At 47.6% G+C, this 18,356-nt stretch overlaps 1 protein-coding gene across 5 annotated transcripts in view; it reads right to left on the reverse strand.

Annotated features, from left to right (window-relative positions):
• Window positions 1–3,718: 3,718 nt before the first annotated feature.
• Window positions 3,719–18,356, reverse strand: part of CORO1C (coronin 1C) — a 65,023-nt gene continuing 50,385 nt past the window's right edge. For all 5 annotated transcript variants that reach the window (XM_077917683.1, XM_077917682.1, XM_028701676.2 and 2 more), the window contains exons 4-11: window positions 14,178–14,307; window positions 12,835–13,016; window positions 11,911–12,030; window positions 10,361–10,465; window positions 8,562–8,707; window positions 7,756–7,813; window positions 7,416–7,661; window positions 3,719–6,811 (exon numbers count right to left, since the gene is read on the reverse strand). In XM_077917683.1, the coding sequence (XP_077773809.1) occupies window positions 6,692–6,811; window positions 7,416–7,661; window positions 7,756–7,813; window positions 8,562–8,707; window positions 10,361–10,465; window positions 11,911–12,030; window positions 12,835–13,016; window positions 14,178–14,307 (1,107 nt within the window). In that variant the 3' untranslated portion in view covers window positions 3,719–6,691. The remainder of the gene's footprint in view (window positions 6,812–7,415; window positions 7,662–7,755; window positions 7,814–8,561; window positions 8,708–10,360; window positions 10,466–11,910; window positions 12,031–12,834; window positions 13,017–14,177; window positions 14,308–18,356) is intronic.

Here is an 18,356-nt window from a genome sequence, read left to right on the forward strand (position 1 = left end):
GGCTTAACATTGGATACAGCCCTCTGTCTTCAAGCATGAGGGCTTTCTGTAGTGTTACATGAAATGCTGTCACGAAACTCCCTACACTTGTGCAACAAGTCTCAACCAAGGAGCTCCCTATACGTCGTCTTTTGCTCGGCTGGCCAGGGTGCTGCAGTGGTTTGTGGCAGACCAGGATTATGTCCACATGAGGGCTTGAAGCGGAGCAAGGCCCAGTCCTCTTATTAGAATACCAGAATGTAAGCGCCTGCTGGATCAGGCCAGTGGACCATCCACTCCAGGATCCTGTTCTCACAGTGACCAACCTGATGCCCGATTCCCTGTGGGAAAGTCGCAAGCAGCACAAAAGCAACTGTTCCTGCTGCTGCTTCAGCAACTGGGATTCAGAAGCCTAGCTGCCTCAACTGCGGAGGCAGAGAAAAGCCATCCTGGCTAGTAGCCATTGATAGCCCTCTCCTCCACCATGAATTCACCAAACCTTTCTTTAAAGACATTGGTGGTCATCTCTGCCTCCTGGGGGAGCTCCATAGTTTCCCTTTGTGCTGCGTGAAGGAGGACTTCCTTTTATGTGTCCCAAATCTTTCAACGTTCAGCTTCTTTGGATGCTCCAGAGAGTTCTAGTGCCGTGAGAGAGGGAGAAAAACTCTTCTCTCTCTGCTTCCTCTGTGCCAGGCAGCATTTTATAAACTTTTTCCACATCACCTCTTGCTTGCCTCTTCTCTAAACTAAAACGCCTGAAGGGAGGCAGCTTGGCAAAGGCATTTAATCGGGCACCGCAGGAGCTGAAGCCCCACTTCTGGGCAGAGAGGGCTTCTGTTGGACCAGGGAGAGCCTCTCTTGGCCGGGTTTCATAGGCAACCGTTAAGTTGCAGGATTGCTGCTGCAAACTTGATGCTAATTGACACCCGCAGATCTCACTGTGCAGGAGGACATAGCTTTCCACCTTAATAAAAGCAACTTCCACACATGGATTGCTGCTTGTGTCTGCTTTTTGTTGTTGTTTTAAATTGTTTTTATTGAAGATTTTCTTGGGTAACAAAAGTACATACAGTGTCTCTGCTTTCAATGCATAGAGTCCTTTCTGCAGATCACTCATATTTGATGTGAGACACTAATGTTACGGACAAGATGAGATGGGAGAAGAGAGATGGGGGGATATTGAACTTTCGATCTTTTATACGGAGTTCATGAAAGGTTTTTATGTCAGTATCATGTGGGTAGATTCTTTGCTATTCATTTATTACTTTTGACTGGCTACTTGCTTTCATGGTCTTGATGAGTATATTTCAATATTGCTTTGGTATACCTAAATTTTTAGCACATCGGGTGGTGCCCAACGTTAGCCTGTCTCACAGAAACCTGCTGAAATTAATGGACATAATGACTAATGGACAATTCTAATGGAGGTACTCTTTGGGTATACCTTATCTTAGGTAGACTTCTTCCAGCGGCGCTGCTAGCAGAGGGACTCAGGAGCAGTGGCGGTTTCACAAGTGATATATTGCCCAGTGAAACCGCCACCCCACTCGCAGAGGGAGGAAAAAGCTGCGCTGGCAAGCTGTGCCGATACACCTTGTTCCTTCCTCTGCATCTTTAAGCCGCTCGGCTGAGGAGTGTGTGCTTGCCACTCCACTCAGCCAAGCAGCTAAGGCAGTGGTGGCAAACCACGTGCCAGGGTGAGCACTCGGCGCCCTCTCTGTGGGCACTTTCACAATCGCCCCAGCAGGGCCATTGCTGGGGGTTGGCAAAGTGGGCAGCCGCTCCCACCCCCACCCCCCACTGCGGCCCCCAGGACGAAGGCCTGTTAGATACTCTGGGCTTTACGAGGCATCTGACCCTCCCCTGAGACTACTCCAGCTGACGCACCACACACCTACTTCCCAAGCTAAAGCCCCACCTGGGCAATTTCACTATTCAGGTCAACTTTACAAGGTTTCTCCTCCAAGGTTTGTTCATCAAAACTCACTATTTCACAGCACCCCACAAAATGTCCCCTCGGTTCCCTAACCTGCGGGGTCAAGATTTTGCTGTAAATTCCATGTTAATTTGCTGTGTTGGCACTTTGCAATAAACAAGTGGGTTTTGTCTTGCGGTCTTGGCACCTGATCTCTAAAAGGTTCTCCACCACTGAGCTAAGGGATCCCCGGCCCTGGCTCCTGCGCAAGCGGGGAGAGCACCGGGGATGGCTCTGCAGGGAATGGGGAGCCCTCCCGCACCCCAGCTGAGCTGTACAAACAAGCTGCCTTGTCCCAGCCCGCTTGGCATGGGGTGAAGCCGCCTCAGCTCCTGTGGTGAGAGGTGCAGCAATTTCACCCAGCGCCTGGCAGGCTGAGGCCCATGCAGCTTGTTTTTTCAACATTGCGGTGTATCACCAGACCGTGATGTTTGGCTGGTGATATACCACCACATTGAAAAGCTGATATCACCCAGCCCTAGTACACATTATGATTGGTAAACTCACCAGGCCTGATTGTTTAATAGACAAGGAGGAAGACATTGTTCCCCAGTAACGATGTGTCATCCCCCTCCGCTCTTGCATTTCCACAGCCACTGTTTTTCAGGGAGGCAGCTTCTGTAGGACTTACAGGAATTTATTTCACAAGCTCTTTTGATGCCACTTCCTGTCTTATTTATGCAAATAGATGATGCGACAGATGTGGGGGGTGGGAGGGATCTCACTCCTGGGCCAGCCCCCGTATCTCTTGCTCTCAGGGCAGTGCCGCACTGGTGGCTTACTCTGAAACGGTCAGCAGTTTGCCTGTTGAGAGAATGTGGCTTTTGTGTGTGATTCACAAGCTGCTGTGTGAAACTTTTTCTGCTGGAAGATAGAGATGAACGTTCTTTAAACAAATCAATAGCCAAATCATGCTGTGTTCTGCTCTGTAGTGCTTGTTTTCTAGAGAAGAGGCAACAGGTTTTTATGGGTTCGATGATGTTTGGCCCAGTTGAGACCCTAATTGCCACACTTCTGTAATTCCAAGATTGATTGCCTGAGTTACGGACCTTGACAACCAGGGCTATGCCACCTGTGGCCTTCCAAATGCTCTCAGGCTCCCCACATGAGCCACAGGCAGAGATGGCGGGAAATGTGGCCTGTCCACACACAGCGGGTCTCAGGCTCCACAACCCAGTTCTAAACCAAGCACCACCTTTCCCAATGCCCAGTGACTGGTTCTGTGAATTTGGGACCAAATGCTGAGGGTTATGGAGCGCACACGACTGCAAACTGAAAGCAACCACCTCCCTTTACCTCTGGTAACTTCCAAGTACAAAATGTGGAGTTTTTATTTCCAAGTTTCTACACCCCCACAGAAGCTCGGGACCGGAATGTGAAGGCTGCACACAGTACAATGGCTTTGTCCAATGTTGCTGGAAGAGGCAGCATGAGGGAGCTTGTCTTAGGCTCGACAAATTCATGGAGAATATCTAAGGCCTGCTAGAAAGATGGAACCTCCAGGTTCAGAGGAAGTCTATCCCTTCATGCTAGCTGCTGTGGGTTGTGAGAGAAGGCTGCTCCCCTCATGTTCTGCTTGTGAGCTTCCTAGAGGCTTCTGGCGCACAGGGTGATGGATGAGGTCTGATCCAGTGGGGCTCTTCTGGTGTTCTGTGTTAGCCCTGCAGGAGCCATAATGTCTACTTCCAGCATGACATGTGGGGTGAAGCCCACGCTTGGGCTCTTTCGGAGGAAAAGAAAAGACGACCACAGAACGCAACACGGTTTGGGTTTTTGTAATCAATGGTTTTTTTTAATCTCTGAAATTGGAAGCAATTATTTGGAGAGAACACTTTGGGCACTCTATAAGAGCGCATCTCTTGAATACCTTTTGCTGGGTCTCGTGGGGGGAATGTCACAGCTCGCAAGAAGCTGCAGGCACTGACTCCTTCTGAGCCTGGTTAGGCATCACCAGATCCTTTAAATAAAGACAAGCTACACATCCAAGGAGGCCCTTCTCACGCCCCTCCCTTCAGAAATAAAAGGAGAGGAAAGCACACCCAGGAAGGCCAGCGCTGCTGTGGGCAGAGGGAAGTGGGAAACTGGGAGGGGACGACCCCTGGCGTTTGGAAAGAAAAAGCTCATCTCTCCTCCTCACCAATTTAAAAACAAAAAGGTCTCCAGGACATAAGGCTGAAGCAACATTTACAGACGGACAAGGTAATAACCCTTGGGCCGGGGAGCGAGTTCCCTTATTCCTTCTGAAAATTCACACCTCCCCACCAGCCACCAAGCGCAAAACACCCCAAACATCCACTTACCTCAGAACTACCTCAACTACAGACTCCCACCGACACAGTATTTGCCACAATTGCCCTGGTGCTTCTTTCACACACATCTGACCACCTGATCCTGTTCAACAACACACATCCATCGCCCCAACAGCACATTTGCAGCGAGAGTTAACTCCGCTGTCCCCCGTGGCATAATTTCCCACCACAGGATGAAATATCTTCCCCAGACCACAACATTCTTGTTCTGAGAGGTTTGAACATGCAATTGGGGGGGGGGGGTCCACCTTAAGACATTCTATCTTCAACTACTGACGGAAAAGACACATTTTGATCCCAGGTGAAGCTGCGCAGGACCGCCATGCCTAAAGGCAGTTTCTTTAGACCAGGTGGGTAGAGAGTGTGGTGTGTGTTTTCAAGAAAAAGAAAAGCATGCAGTACTCAAAAGCTTTTAAAAGAAAGAGGCTTCCAAACGGATCCATTGGCCCACACCACTTTTGCAAGATGCTGGGTTTTCCCAGGTGCCAGCTGATCTCAGCACACCTGCAAAACTCGGAAGCCATAGGGGCGAGGGGACAGTGTGAATAATCCTGACTAGCCAAAGCAAATCCAGCACAGCCAACTGCAGACTTTCCTGCAGAGAGTCCCCTCTTGAAGTGATGCTTTAAAGTGCTGCAGCACAAAGCATCAAGGTGACACAGCCATGGATGCAGACTGGCTCTGGACGTGTTTGGCAGCAGCATCCAGCTTTGCCCCTAGTATGTGACCATGCCTGTTTGGTATGAAAAAGCCTCACGTTCCCTGTGGGGTGGCAGGAGGAGAGAGAAGAAAGGGCAGAAGACCTCATCCATCCAAGCCAGAAAGACCCACTTCAGATTCTCACAACCAAAAACAGCTAAGGAACTCATACGAAGAGAGACGTGGCCTCTTCTGTTGTGGTTCATGCCCTTTGTGAGCAGCCTGAGGCCACCCTGGAGCAAGTGAGCCAGGGGCTATTTATGTGCCAATGCTCAGGAACGCCTCTGAGGGGTGGGGGAGAATCCTGCAGCTCTTGTTTACTAGCGATGGAACTTGGCTGCAGCTGATGTTGCAAGAGATTATGGCAGATTCTTAGTGGGGCGAATGTCTTGGAACTTGCTCACTGGAGCAGCTTGTGGGCTTCATCTTCACTAAAGGCAGCCTGGAGGTGGCAAGTGCAGCTTCCAACCTAACAGAGATCAATCAGGTGACTCCAGTCCAATGCTCTTCCCAGGCATTGACTGAGCTGCTCAGACTGACTCCCTGTCTGCCTCCAAGGCACTGTGACAATCAAGGAGTGGTTGCCCTGCACCACCGAGATCAAGGGGGTGTCCTGGGACAATCAAATTTGGACTGAAAATCCTCAAGGGACAGGACAGATACTGTACTTAAAAGCACACACACACAATTCATTTCAGAAGACCTTAGTGGCAAGAATGAGGAAACCCTGGCCGGACCCAACTATGAAAGTTCTAGACACAGGATGGAAGGAAGGGCAGAGAATATTCCCAGAGGGCAACTCAGCTGCTTGCACAACTTAATGGTTGGTTGTCTGTCATTCTTAAAACTTTATATATAGATGATAAATAGAACAAATATTGGAAGGGAAACATGGACCCAAAATTAGCAACCACCACGACATGCCAGGTTTTGACACTATTAAGATTAAACCAGAAACACAATGTAAGTTTGAATAATGGCAACACAGACTTCAATACTCAGCCCTGGAAAAAGCATTCAGTCCCTGTGATGGTATGGAGGGGAGGGGAGAAGAATGGATATCAGGGGTTTGGGATGCATTTGTAAGAGGTCAGAGAGCTGAAATTATTTTCAAGGTTGGATCTTTCAGACATGGCAGTGGACCCACCACTTCAACTGTTCAAGGATTAAAAGGCTTGCACAAAATTCCTTTGTTCTCTGAATGGCACATATACACACAAAGCAATGTTCCTTTAGATTAAAAATGCAAAAATACTGCAAAATAATAAAAAGGGGGAAATCATGACTTTAAAGTTTTTTTAAAAAAAGGAATTTCTAAAAGGATTTTTTTTAAAAAACCACGTAATTTTGGTCCTGAATCCTAGGAAGTCTGACAGATTGGCTCCTCACTGGAGAGGTGGAATGGTTGGCTTTCAGATCAATGAGAGGAAACAGGTCACAACAGCAGCAGTTTTGAAATGGCCACACAGTCACCAAGAACATCAGGAAATAAAAAAAAAAATCACTAAAAAGGTTTGGCTTCAAATTGGCTTCAGCTGGCGCTTGTGAATTTGGGAGGAGAAAGTCTTGACTGGGAAGCGCCCAAGGTGGTCGTGCGGGGGCAGCTTTGGAAAATGATCGCCCTCCCCAATGGCAGTGACTCCCCCCAGCGCCCATCCTGCAGTCGGCTCACAGCTTGAGTTCTGCTTCCTTCCTTCCTTCCCTCCCCGGTCCCCCAGCCGCTGGGCTCTCAGACTGCAATCTTTGCCATCTGCTGTTCTAACTTGGAAATGCGCTCGTCTTGTTGGGTGATGGTGCCTTTTAGAGATTTGAGCTCTTTCAAAATTTCATCCAATTTGGCTTCGTTTTGCTACAACAGTGAGAAAGAGAGACAGAAATGGAAAACAGTGAATAGTAGAATAATAATGGGAGGAAGAAATCCCACGTAGAAATAGAGTGGAAGACTACCAACACATGCAATTTATTCACACGGCAAGAAGGCTGGATTGCAAGAACACTGATCTAACCCCACGAAAAGAAGCCGAGGTTTCAGCACAGAGCAAAGGAAGCTGCCATATTCCAGGCTGGACCATTACACTATCTAGCCTTAGACTGCCTGCTCTGACTGGCAGTGGCTGCCCGATGTCTCAGGCAGAGGTCTTTCCCATCCTCTGCCACTAACTGAACCTGGAATCTGGTCCGTGCCCAGAATGGGCTCTCCGCTGAACGAGGGAAGGGGCAGGGAGCTGGGTTTTGCCCCAAAGGCCGCTTCTGCTTTTAAGTGCCCATCCCAATATAAGAAGCCTGCTTATGTAAACCTGCATCCCACAGGAAGGCCAAGCCAGCAGGGCATGCTGAGCGAGCCTGGAGAGGCAATTCCTGCTCCAAATTTCTCAATAATCTAATGCAAGTGGGGAAATGAGTCTATTTCAGACTCTATACACTGAAAGCTAAGAAGTTATTTTTTTACTCACGGTGTTTGAGGTGTCCGCTGCTTTTTTGGGGGCACTGATGAGATCGCTTTTCTTATTTGCTGCCAGCTTGTTGTCTAGTATGTTCTTCTTGACCACCTTGAGATCCCTGTTTTTGCCAGGAATGTATCCATGCTTCAATGAGATAAGGATGGGGTCGCCATTCTTTCCATCAAACCACTCCTCAGCTTCCAGGGAAGCCTCTGGACCAGCCGTGTCAGGATAGAGATCATCCTGGAAAAGGTCAGACTGCAAAAGGGAGGTGGGGGAAGATGCCACATCAGTAACTGCTGTGAAAAGTCCTACAAGACGCTCACATATCTGAAACAACGCAAACACTCACCTTCCGAGGGACAGTCATGATAATGGGCTCGCACTTTCGCTCATGCAGTTTGAAGAACCTTTGAAAGAAAAGAAGCACACGTAGAGGTAGAGGTCAAGGACCCCTGCACGGTTAAGTCCAGTCAAAGGTGATTATGGGGTTGCGGCGCTCATCTGGCTTTGAGTCTGGCCCCTCTAAGATCAATATCCTGTCTGACCAACCAGACAGGTTCCTGTGGGAAGCCACAAGCACTCTTCCCTTTAGCCTTCAGAGGCACACTGCCTCCCACGCTGGAGGGAACATATGGCCAGTGTGACCGGCAGCCACTCATTCCCTGTCCTTTTAAAAACTCAACTCAACTCAAAGCTAAGGCATGGCCCAATTTTCTTCCTCTCTAGGCCTCAAAAGAGCAGCTGAAACCAAAAGGACTTTCCATTGTTAAGAAAATCCTGAGGTTGGGTAGATTTTTCTTCCCAAATATGGAAGCCACAACATGCATTTCAGGAAAGTATTTTGCTGCTGACCGATGAGATCCTAGAAGTGTCAGTATTTGGGGCTATGACAAGGGGAATGCCACCTGGCTTGCTTTATTTGTCAATTCCTTCTTTTAAACAGATTATTCTTCTGATGTAGACAAGTTACCCTGACATCCAGCATGCCTTGAGACATCACTTCCTTTACAAAATCTTCCATCCCTACATCCTTTGAAACAGTTCAGATTGTATAGCGCCAAGTGGTGGACTTGTGACCCAGAATGTTAGGGTGCCAAGCTAGAGATCCCAGGGCTGCATTCGGGGTCGCTGGCACTCTTCCCGGCCTCTCGTTACCTTGCTATCTCGCACTTGTTCACATCCAAGCCCCTCTTCGGCATGAAGCCCATCCCTCTCTGCGGCTCTTTGCTGCTGAAGGTGTTGAGGTAGTGCACATAGGGCGACTCATCTGTGATCTCAAAGTAGCGAATGCTGCTGTCACCCTGGAATAAATTGGGGAGGGCAAGCAAGTGACTACGGGCCAGGAATCCTGCTCGCGGGGGTGAGGAGGTGTGTCCTCCCAGACCATTCCTTGTACAACACGCCCACCCTTCAGGTACCTGGTGTCTCTGGCACATTCATGAAGCCTCCAGTGTGAATTATGTCTACTGACACGTCCAGGACCAAGGCACAGGTTTGCGCATCCACCCTGCTGCTGCCCACAGTGGTAGCCAGAAGCCTACAAGCAATGAGCCTTTCCTCACCGCGGCCCCCTCCCCACCAACGGGGATACAAAGGGGCACAATGCCTTTGAACAAAGCGTTAGCGTGGCTTGACTGTATCTAAAAATTCCATAATTTAGTTGGGTGTTTTGCTAAGCAGGTCTTTCTTCTGCCTCTCCCAAACCTGCTAACTAGAGGGCTGGTATTAGGAAAGGAGGAGAAAAGCTTCACTCTCCCCCTGCAGCCTCACCATTAGCCACATTCCTTGGGCTTCTTCATATAGCCCCAAAGCAGTTTTTAAACAAGAGGGCAGGTAGTGTTTTTTTCCTACTGCATGTTCAAGATTTCATAAAGCCTCACATATAAGGCTGCAGAATCAAGAATCACCCCCCCACACACACAATGGACGACAGCACATTGTTCAGTTAATTCTGCCTGACAAAATTCTCAACTTATCAGTCTAACAGGTGTCTGTCCAGGACAGCTCAAACCTGCAGCCTGGGCAGACTGTTCTGATTATCCTTTCAGGACTCCACCAAAATAACATGGGATGCAATGCAGCACCAGTCTCGCCTCACCCCCCAAATCCAAGGTGAGAAAAAGAATGATTCTCAAACCACATGTGAAACTTAACAGTGACCCTGTGGTTTTTTAAAATGCCTAAGCCATAGATTGAGAGGGGGCCATGAAACCATTGTGAACCCCTGGGTGGTGCACACCATATCTTGAGGGCAGCCTAAATTCCATAACATCAGCAGCTAAAAACATTGGGCTGGGGAAGCCACCACTGACACGTGAGGAGTGACCAGAGATGGGGCACAATCAAAGAGGTCTAATATTTGGAATTTATTCCACAGAGAGGAGTCGTCTTCCCAGGGTCAAGAAGGCCTCTTCTTGCTCGGGCTATTTAGATGCTCTGATTTATCTTAGCAGTATGGGAATGGAGTGGTTTCAATGTTTCATGTTAAGTTTTGCCGTTTTAAATGTGATCATTACTGTTTTCTGTTGCTTAATTGTTAGTCACTCTGGGATTTATATTTATAAATATTTGTAAATATAAGGTATAAATATTTGTAAATAACTAAACAAATATGTACAGTATCTAAATTCCTATGACAGACTAGTGGTCCTGAGGGACTTGCAAACAAATGATTTGAAAACTGTTAAGAAGTGGAGCTGGTTTGTTCTCTCCTTTGGTATCTATCATGTGTCGCTTATGATGTGAAATTCTGCATTCTCTTTATACACATACACACATGAATCCACACACTCTAGAGCAGGGGGCAGGGGGGGGGGAGCAAGAATAAATAATTCCCCCAAGAAGGAGGAGATGGAGTAGCAGCCAGGACAACCTTTGCAGGCAGCACTGAAATGCCACAAACAGGCTGCTTTTCTCAGACAACCGTTCTCTTCAGCACAGCAGCCATGACCTACCTTTCCACATAAGTAAATGATGTTGGTGTCTGGGTCATAGAAGGGTAGCAACACACCATTGCTGGTGTCCATTTCATGGAGGGCAATGGGCTCTTCCATGCTTTTCTGCAGAGAGAAGAATGGCATCTTACATTTGGAAGACATGGACTCTGGTGACCCTGCTAGTCAGAATGACATTGATGTTGCTGGCTGCCCAGAGTGCAAACACCAAAATAAAATTTAATGCACAATATCTGAGAACTACAATTTGCTGCAGTTGTCACATGTGACAGATCTCATCTTCCAGAGCATTTTGGTGTTTGATATAGTTTGTCGCAATGAGTTTCAGATTAAGCCATATACTAATAATAATATAATAATAATAGTAGTAATTTATTATTTATACCCCACCCATCTGGCTGAGTTTCCCCAGCCACTCTCGGCGGTTTCCAATCACAATACAGCATTAAATATTAAAAACTTCCCTAAACAGGGCTGCCTTCAGATGTCTTTTAAAAATAAGATAGCTGCTTATTTCCTTGACATCTGATGGGAGGGCGTTCCACAGGGCGGGCGCCGCCACCGAGAAGGCCCTATGTCTGGTTCCCTGTAACCTCACTTCTCGCAGTAAGGGAACCATCAGAAGGCCCGCGGAGCTGGACCTCAGTGTCCAGGCAGAACGATGGGGGTGGAGACGCTCCTTCAGGTATACTGGGCCGAGGCTGTTTAGGGCTTTAAAGGTCAACACCAACACTTTGAATTGTGCTCGGAAACGTACTGGGAGCCAATGCAGATCTCTCAGGGCTGGTGTTATGTGGTCCCAGTGGCCACTCCCAGTCACCAGTCTAGCTGCCACATTCTGGATTAATTGCAGTTTCCGAGCCACCTTCAAAGGTAGCCCCACATAGCGTGCATTGCAGTAGTCCAAGCGGGAGATAACTAGAGCATGCACCACTCTGGTGAGACAGTCCGTGGGCAGGGAGGGTCCCAGCCTGTGTACCAGGTGGAGCTGGTAGACAGCCGCCCTGACCAAATTATCTAAAAAGACCCTATCACCTGCCTCTGTCCTGAGGTGTGAAGGGCCTGGGCTGTAAAAGGCAGTTGCAGAATTAAATAAAAGTAAGTAAATTAACCCTTTAGGTCCCTTCCAACTCTACAATGCTAGGATTCTAACTTCAAAGTTTGTTTCCTAAGGGAACATCTGAAGCATCAAGACAGAGTTGCAGAGTGAACACGTTTGTTGGCAGGATGGGCTGCAGGGGTCAGCAACCTTTTCCAGCCGTGGGCCGGTTCACCGTCCATCAGACCATGTTGTGGGCTGGACTATATTTTGGGAGAAAAAATGAACAAATTCCTATGCCCCACAAATAACCCAGAGATGCATTTTAAATAAAAGCACACATTCATGTAAAAACACACTGATTCCCGGACCGTCCACAGGTCGGATTGAGAAGGCGATTGGGCCGCATGCAGCCCACGGTCCTTAGGTTGCCTACCCCTGGAATAGGGTGTTGCTGCTGTTGTTGTTTGCTGAGCTCTATGGCAATGTTTGATGGCAGCTAAACACTTACAGGGTTCCAGAGTGCAAGCTGCCTTTCACTCATCCGGCTGAAGCCCGTGGTGAAGACGTTCCCATCCGAGAGGAAGATGGCTCTCATGGGTCGGGCTCCCTCGTGAGCCTTCTCTTTCTCCTGGTTTGGGGGAGGAGAAGCAAGAGAGGAAAGAGATGGAAATGGCAGCAACAGTCACTGATATTATCTCCTAACGTCCCCAATGAGACTTGCAAAGCAAGCTGTGAGGGCATCTGAAACCAAAAAAAAGATGAATGTACTTACAAATGGAAGGATTCACCCTCCACTCATGATGTCTAGCCTTCAACCCCCAATCTGCATGAGCAGACAAAGCACGAATGCATAAGCATTATGTACACAACAGAACATAAAACCCAATCCCCAAATGAAGCCACACGTGGCACAACGGTGCCTTGAGTTTCGGGAAGAAAAGGGCCCAAGTATAGAAATATGAATAGCTTCCCGGTGCACAATGAACTTGGCTTTAAGTGAGGGAAGGCGCCGGGGGCACGGGGGAGGATAAGCAGCACAGCTTCCTTCACAAACCACCACTTGCCAATTATTATTATTATTATTATTATTATTATTATTATTATTATTTCCCCAGCCACTCTGGGCGGCTCCCAACAGAGTATTTAAAAAGCGATAAAATATCAAGCATTAAAAACTTCCCTAAACAGGGCTGCCTTCAGGTGTCTTCTAAAAGTCAGACAGTAGTTTATTTTCTTGACATCTGCTGGGAGGGTGTTCCACAGGGCGGGTGCCACCACAAAGACGGCCCTCTGCCTGGTTCCCTGTAACCTCACTTCTTGCAGGGATGGAACCGCCAGAAGGCCCTTGGAGCTGGACCTCCATGTCCAGGCTGGACAATGGGGGTGGAGATGCTCCTTCAGGTATATTGGGCTACATGCAGCACATACTCACTGCAACAATTTCTTGTTTCCTGGGGTCAATCACTCGGATCTTCTTGTCCTTGGATGCTGTGCAGATGAGGCTCCCATTCCGATTCCAGCTCACGTTGTAAATCATGTCTTGATGCATGTCGTCCAGATTTATGAGGGGCTCACCTGTCCCCACGTTCCAGATGATGATAACATTATCGCAGCCTGAAGAAAGGCAATTAAGAAATAAAAGCCCGTTACCTGTGCGTGTTTTAAGGGTTACCTGTTAATATTTTCCGCTTCCCTGAGGTATGAAAATCCTTACAGCCAGCACTCTCTAAAAGGAGCCTCAAGGTCGCTCCAGCTTTGCCCCCCAGGAAAAAAAAGGAAGGAGAAGACGGTGGAGCTTTCTACCCCAAGAAGGTCCTCTGACCCCTCTCTGCTCAAGCACCAGAGAAAAACTGATATTATTCTGCTTTTAATATTTCAGCTGTGCTGCATTTCTTTGTGACAATTTCACTGCTTTTTTATTTCACCTCTTGGGTGTTAGTTGCCTTGTGCGGTCGCATTTGTGGGCAGAGATACATTTTAATTCAAACAAGAAAGTCAGTAGTTTAAGTCTCTATTTAATACACAGACAGGAAACCTTAACTTTGCCAACATAAGAGAATGCAGGCTTTCAAGACTCAAAGAATTCTTCATCAAGCAAGCCAATTACTAGCTTGCAAAGGGCCAAGTCAACCTAGATTGGTTCAATAAAGAACATCCTTAAAACAACACTATCAGCACTTAGGATATGGAGAACCATTTTCCAATAAATTAGCACATTAATGGGTCTTCTATCCTTTCCCCCCCAATATCACCGACCCTGCACACTGAGTTCAGTGATGCATCTAAAAATAATACCCCAAACTCCATATCTGAAAGTCAAGGTTTGGCACAGAATTGGGGGGAAAGCACTGTGCCTTTTCATAGGTGCTCGTTTAGAGTCAAAAGAAAGGGGGAGGGGGGGAAACAGGAATACTTACTCCAAAAGTATAAGCAGCTTTAAGAAAACTTAATGCAGATTAGAAATTTACTAGGAAATAGAGCAGAGTGAGCAAACCACCTGGTGAGGAGCAAGAAAACTAGAAAGGTAATGTAGGTTTTCAAAAGAAGTAGCTGTGACACATGACACAGGGGGAAAAGGAAGGCCAAACCCTCCAGGAAGCGGATCTAGCCCAACTGGTCATGTGAGCAGAGTATGGCCTTGCCTCCTTTCTTAACCACAGGAACACTTCCCTTCGTGGCTTTGGGAGAGGCTTTTCTGGCTTTGCAAGAGCTAAAGGCCAGGCAGCTGGGAGAAGCCAATTCCTTTTCTTCCTCAGGGATCCTCAGGCAGCCTACCTGCACTTAGCAGCACATTGTGCGCAGTGGGGTGCCAGGCCACAATGCCCACCCTTTTGGAATGGCCTTCCAAGATGACCGCAGGCTCTGTCAGGGGCAGCGTAAGCCCATTCTCTGGGATCTGCCAGACCTGCAAAAATGAAAAAGGGAGAAGGGTGGGGTGGGAGGAACCGTGGTTACTGGGATATTGTCACTTTCCAAAAGGTGGACAAAACCATAGCTAGCTGGAGATTTGCCAAGCTGGCATTCAGATGAAGTGCCAGGTCCATTTCAGAAGCCATGATGCCTCCTGCTGGCTGCTTGACTAGCCAGAGGCCTCCCAGCTGGCAAGCCAACAGCTCAGGATTTCTTTCTGTAGTCTGAGTCATGCTTCCAGAGATGTGTTCCCTGCAAATCACCTGAAGGGCATGGCAAAAAGCCAGTGAACTTCTTCAAAAGGGAGCCATTCTGACTGAACCATTTGCCAAGGTGCAACCGGGGTAGGTATCGAATTTTACACACAGATGACCAAGAAGCATTATCCTGTAATGTACATGATTAGAGCTGGGCGATTTCTTGTCCACCCTCAACTTACACAGGGCCTACACAATATCTGTGACCCACCAAACGGACTCTCCCATGCACTGAACACTCTGCTTTACCACCTGCCCCGTCTACACTCACAGTGAGGATGCATTCATCTTACTTAGGGGCTTCTGAAAGTGAGTAGGACGATCCCATGCCGAGCAACCACATTAGCCTAATTATAAGCCGCACTTTCCCCCCAAATTTGAACCGTGAAAAGTTAAAGTGCAGCTTGTATTCGCAACCTTATGCCGTCAGCAAAGCGGTGTGGCTCCCCCTGCCCCCAGGAAGCAGCCCGGGAGCGCAGGGCAATGGCACACTGTCCACCTGCCACTCCCAAGCCTCCCCCAAGCCGCCAGGAAGAAGAGAGAAGGCCCCTGGCAAAGCACTGCTGCGCCCCCCCCCCCCAAGGAAGCAGCCTGGGTATTGTCTTTTTTTCTTTTCCCTCCTTCAATTTTAAAGGTGCAGCTGATTTGTGAGTGTGTATTATATTCGGGCCAATATGGTAAATGCTTTTCTTTCTTAGCCTAAGAGAGCACAAAAGGCAAAGGGGAGTACTTAATTTTTATGTCCAAACTCAATTTCTTATTTGTTTTATTATCACAAATGGCATTCAGTGCTCCAGGAGGCATCAGCAACCAAGGGAGGGTGGCATGTTCTCAAGAAGGTCTAAAGAGAGCCCCAACCCTCCCTGCATCTGCCAAATATATTATTATTATTATTATTATCATCATCGTCATTATTATTACTATTATTATTATTATTACATCACCATCCCGAAGATCACAGAGTGATTCACGATGTAAGCATACAAAACGAGAACACAAAATATGTAATAAACCAAAAACAAAAGCAAACCAATTACCCCACCCCTTTAAAGGCCATAGAATGTTTAATTAGCCAAAGGTCTGGTTAGAGAGAAACATTTTGCCTGGTGCCTAAAGATGCTTGCATGTATTCCTACAGGGCTGAAGGACAAAGTCTGAACCAACGGCCACCGGCACACCCACCCACAGCAGCCTTTGAACCCCAGGATCCTCCTTACAGGGCTTTCAGGGACGGCAAGGCTAATAAGGAAGTGTCCCCTGGGCATCTTCTGCATGAGTCACCACTGGCCAATCATGCTTTCTGAACCAGCGCTGACCTACATACAAAAGCGGGGAGAACTGCTGAGGAAGCAGAATTAACCACCAGCAGATGGCAGCAAAGTAACAACCTGCTCTATAGTCTCTTACTGCCTGCTTCTGATGAGAATACAGTGGTACCTCGGGTTACATACGCTTCAGGTTACAGACTCCGCTAACCCAGAAATAGTGCTTCAGGTTAAGAACAGAAATCGTGCTCCGGCGGCGTGGCAGCAGCAGGAGGCCCCGTTAGCTAAAGTGGTGCTTCAGGTTAAGAACAGTTTCAGGTTAAGAACGGACCTCCGGAATGAATTAAGTACTTAACCCGAGGTACCACTGTATATTATTACAGGCTCCAGCAGAATTCACACCCAAGACTCTAAAGCAAGCAAAGCCAAGTGGCCATTCCCCTCCCAAGGTCAGAAGAGGCAACACTCACCTCAGAGTTTCCCATGAGGGCCCACTGAAAAGTTTGAGCCAACATTCAAAGCAAAGCAGGTAATTCAAAAAGAACCCCAAGCCGTTCCAATTTAATGGGCGGAATTTGCCTAGTCAAAACAGCAAAGCAATAGTCTGATCATGAAGCTTAGGGAGCTGGAAAAGGCCACAGACAGCTAAAACAGATGATAGTGCTTGAAAATTTGAAATGGATTTAAAACTCTGCAACACTAAGAACCAGATTAAGGGAAAAAACTATTTGTACTCTCAGTTTCTTGTAGTAAGCCAACTGTGTTTTGGTGTGTCCAAATCAGTTTCCTGAATTTATTGGGGCTTTTTCTGAAAAGCATGAGAAATATGTGGAGAGCTGAGATTTAGATAAGTGCAGAAATGTCACTGTTCACGTGGGGAGAACAACACAGGGAGTATTCCACAGACAGGGAGCCACTGCAGAGAAGGCCTGTTCTCGTGTTGCCACCCTCTGGACGTCTTGAGGAGGAGGCACATGAAGAAGGGCCTCAGAAGATGATCTCAGGGTTCGGGTAGGTTCCTATGGAAACAGGCGGTCCTTGAGGTATTGTGGTCCTGAGCCGTTTAAGGCTTTATAGGTCAAAACCAGCACTTTGAATTGGCCCAGAAACTAATTGGTAGCCAGTGCAGTTGGACCAGGATCGGTGTAAGATGCTCAAACCGTCTTGCTCTGGTGAGCAACCTGGCCGCTGAATTCTGCACTAACTGAAGTTTCCGAACCGTCTTCAGAGGCAGCCCTACTTAGTAATCTAACCTTGAGGTTACCAGAGCATAGACAACAGTAGTTAAGCTGTCCCTGTCCAGATAGGGGCGTAGCTGGGCCACCAGCCGAAGCTAATGGAAGGCACTCTGGGCCACTGAGGCCACCTGAGCCTCAAGGATCCAGGAGGACCCCCAAGCTACGAACCTGCTCCTTCAGAGGGAGGGTAATCTCATCAAGAGCAAGTGATCTCCTTGGACCAAAAATCGAAGCAAGAAGAATTACCGACGATTGAAGAATGGAGGATGAAGTTAATGGACTATGCAGAACTAGATAAACTAACAGGAAGGATTCGAAACTGGGGGGACCAGAAATTCACGGAAGACTGGAGTAAATTTACGGACTATTTGAAAAGTATTTGTGAAGATCAGACAACGTTTGTAGGTTTGCAAGAAGTTTTGTAAGGAGTATTATTGGAAGTATTGGAAAAATGGAGAATGGGAAGGATGATTTGTTAAGAGATGTAAAGGCAATATAAAGTTAAGAAATGCATAAGAAGTGGTTAAAACAGAGGATCATCAGAGGTGCTGATGGAAATCTAAAAAGATTGTATAAGTGATAGGTTTTGAGGTACATTTTATAATTTATATGTTAAAATCAATAAAAATTATTTTTTTAAAAAAGAGCAAGCGATCTCCCACCCATCTGGTCTAGGGAACCACCCACTAACAGTGCCTCCATCTTATCTGGATTGAGCTTCACTTTGTTGGCTCTCATCCAGTCCAGCACTTCCACTGCAGATGTAAAGGAGAAACAGAGCTGAGTGTCATCAGCATACTGCTGACAACGTACTCCAGTCCTCCGGATAACCCCACCCAGCGGTTTCATGTAGAAGTTAAACAACATGGGGGACAGGATTGAGCCCTGCGGAACCCTACATTGAAGGTTCCACGGGGCTGAAAAGCATTCCCCAAGTCACACCCTCTGGGAACAACCATCCAAGTAGGACTGGAACCACCGCAAAGCGGTGCCAGCCACCCCTAGTTTGGAGAGTCGCTCCAGGAGGATGCCATGGTTGATGGTATCAAAAGCTGCTGAGAGGTTGAGAAGAATTAACAGGGACGTGTTTCCCTTGTCTCTCTCTCGACAGAGGTCATCATACAGGGCGACCATAGCACTTTCTGTGCCAAAACCGGGCCTAAACCCTGTTTGAAATGAATCCCGAAAATCAGTTTCTTCCAAAAGCGCCTGGATCTGGTCTGCAACCACTTGCTCCAGAACCTTGCTCAAGAAAGGGAGATTAGCAATTAGAAGTTAGATTTT

This window comes from Podarcis muralis, chromosome 13 (genome assembly GCF_964188315.1).
Source record: "Podarcis muralis chromosome 13, rPodMur119.hap1.1, whole genome shotgun sequence".
Classification (NCBI taxonomy): Eukaryota; Metazoa; Chordata; class Lepidosauria; order Squamata; family Lacertidae; genus Podarcis; species Podarcis muralis.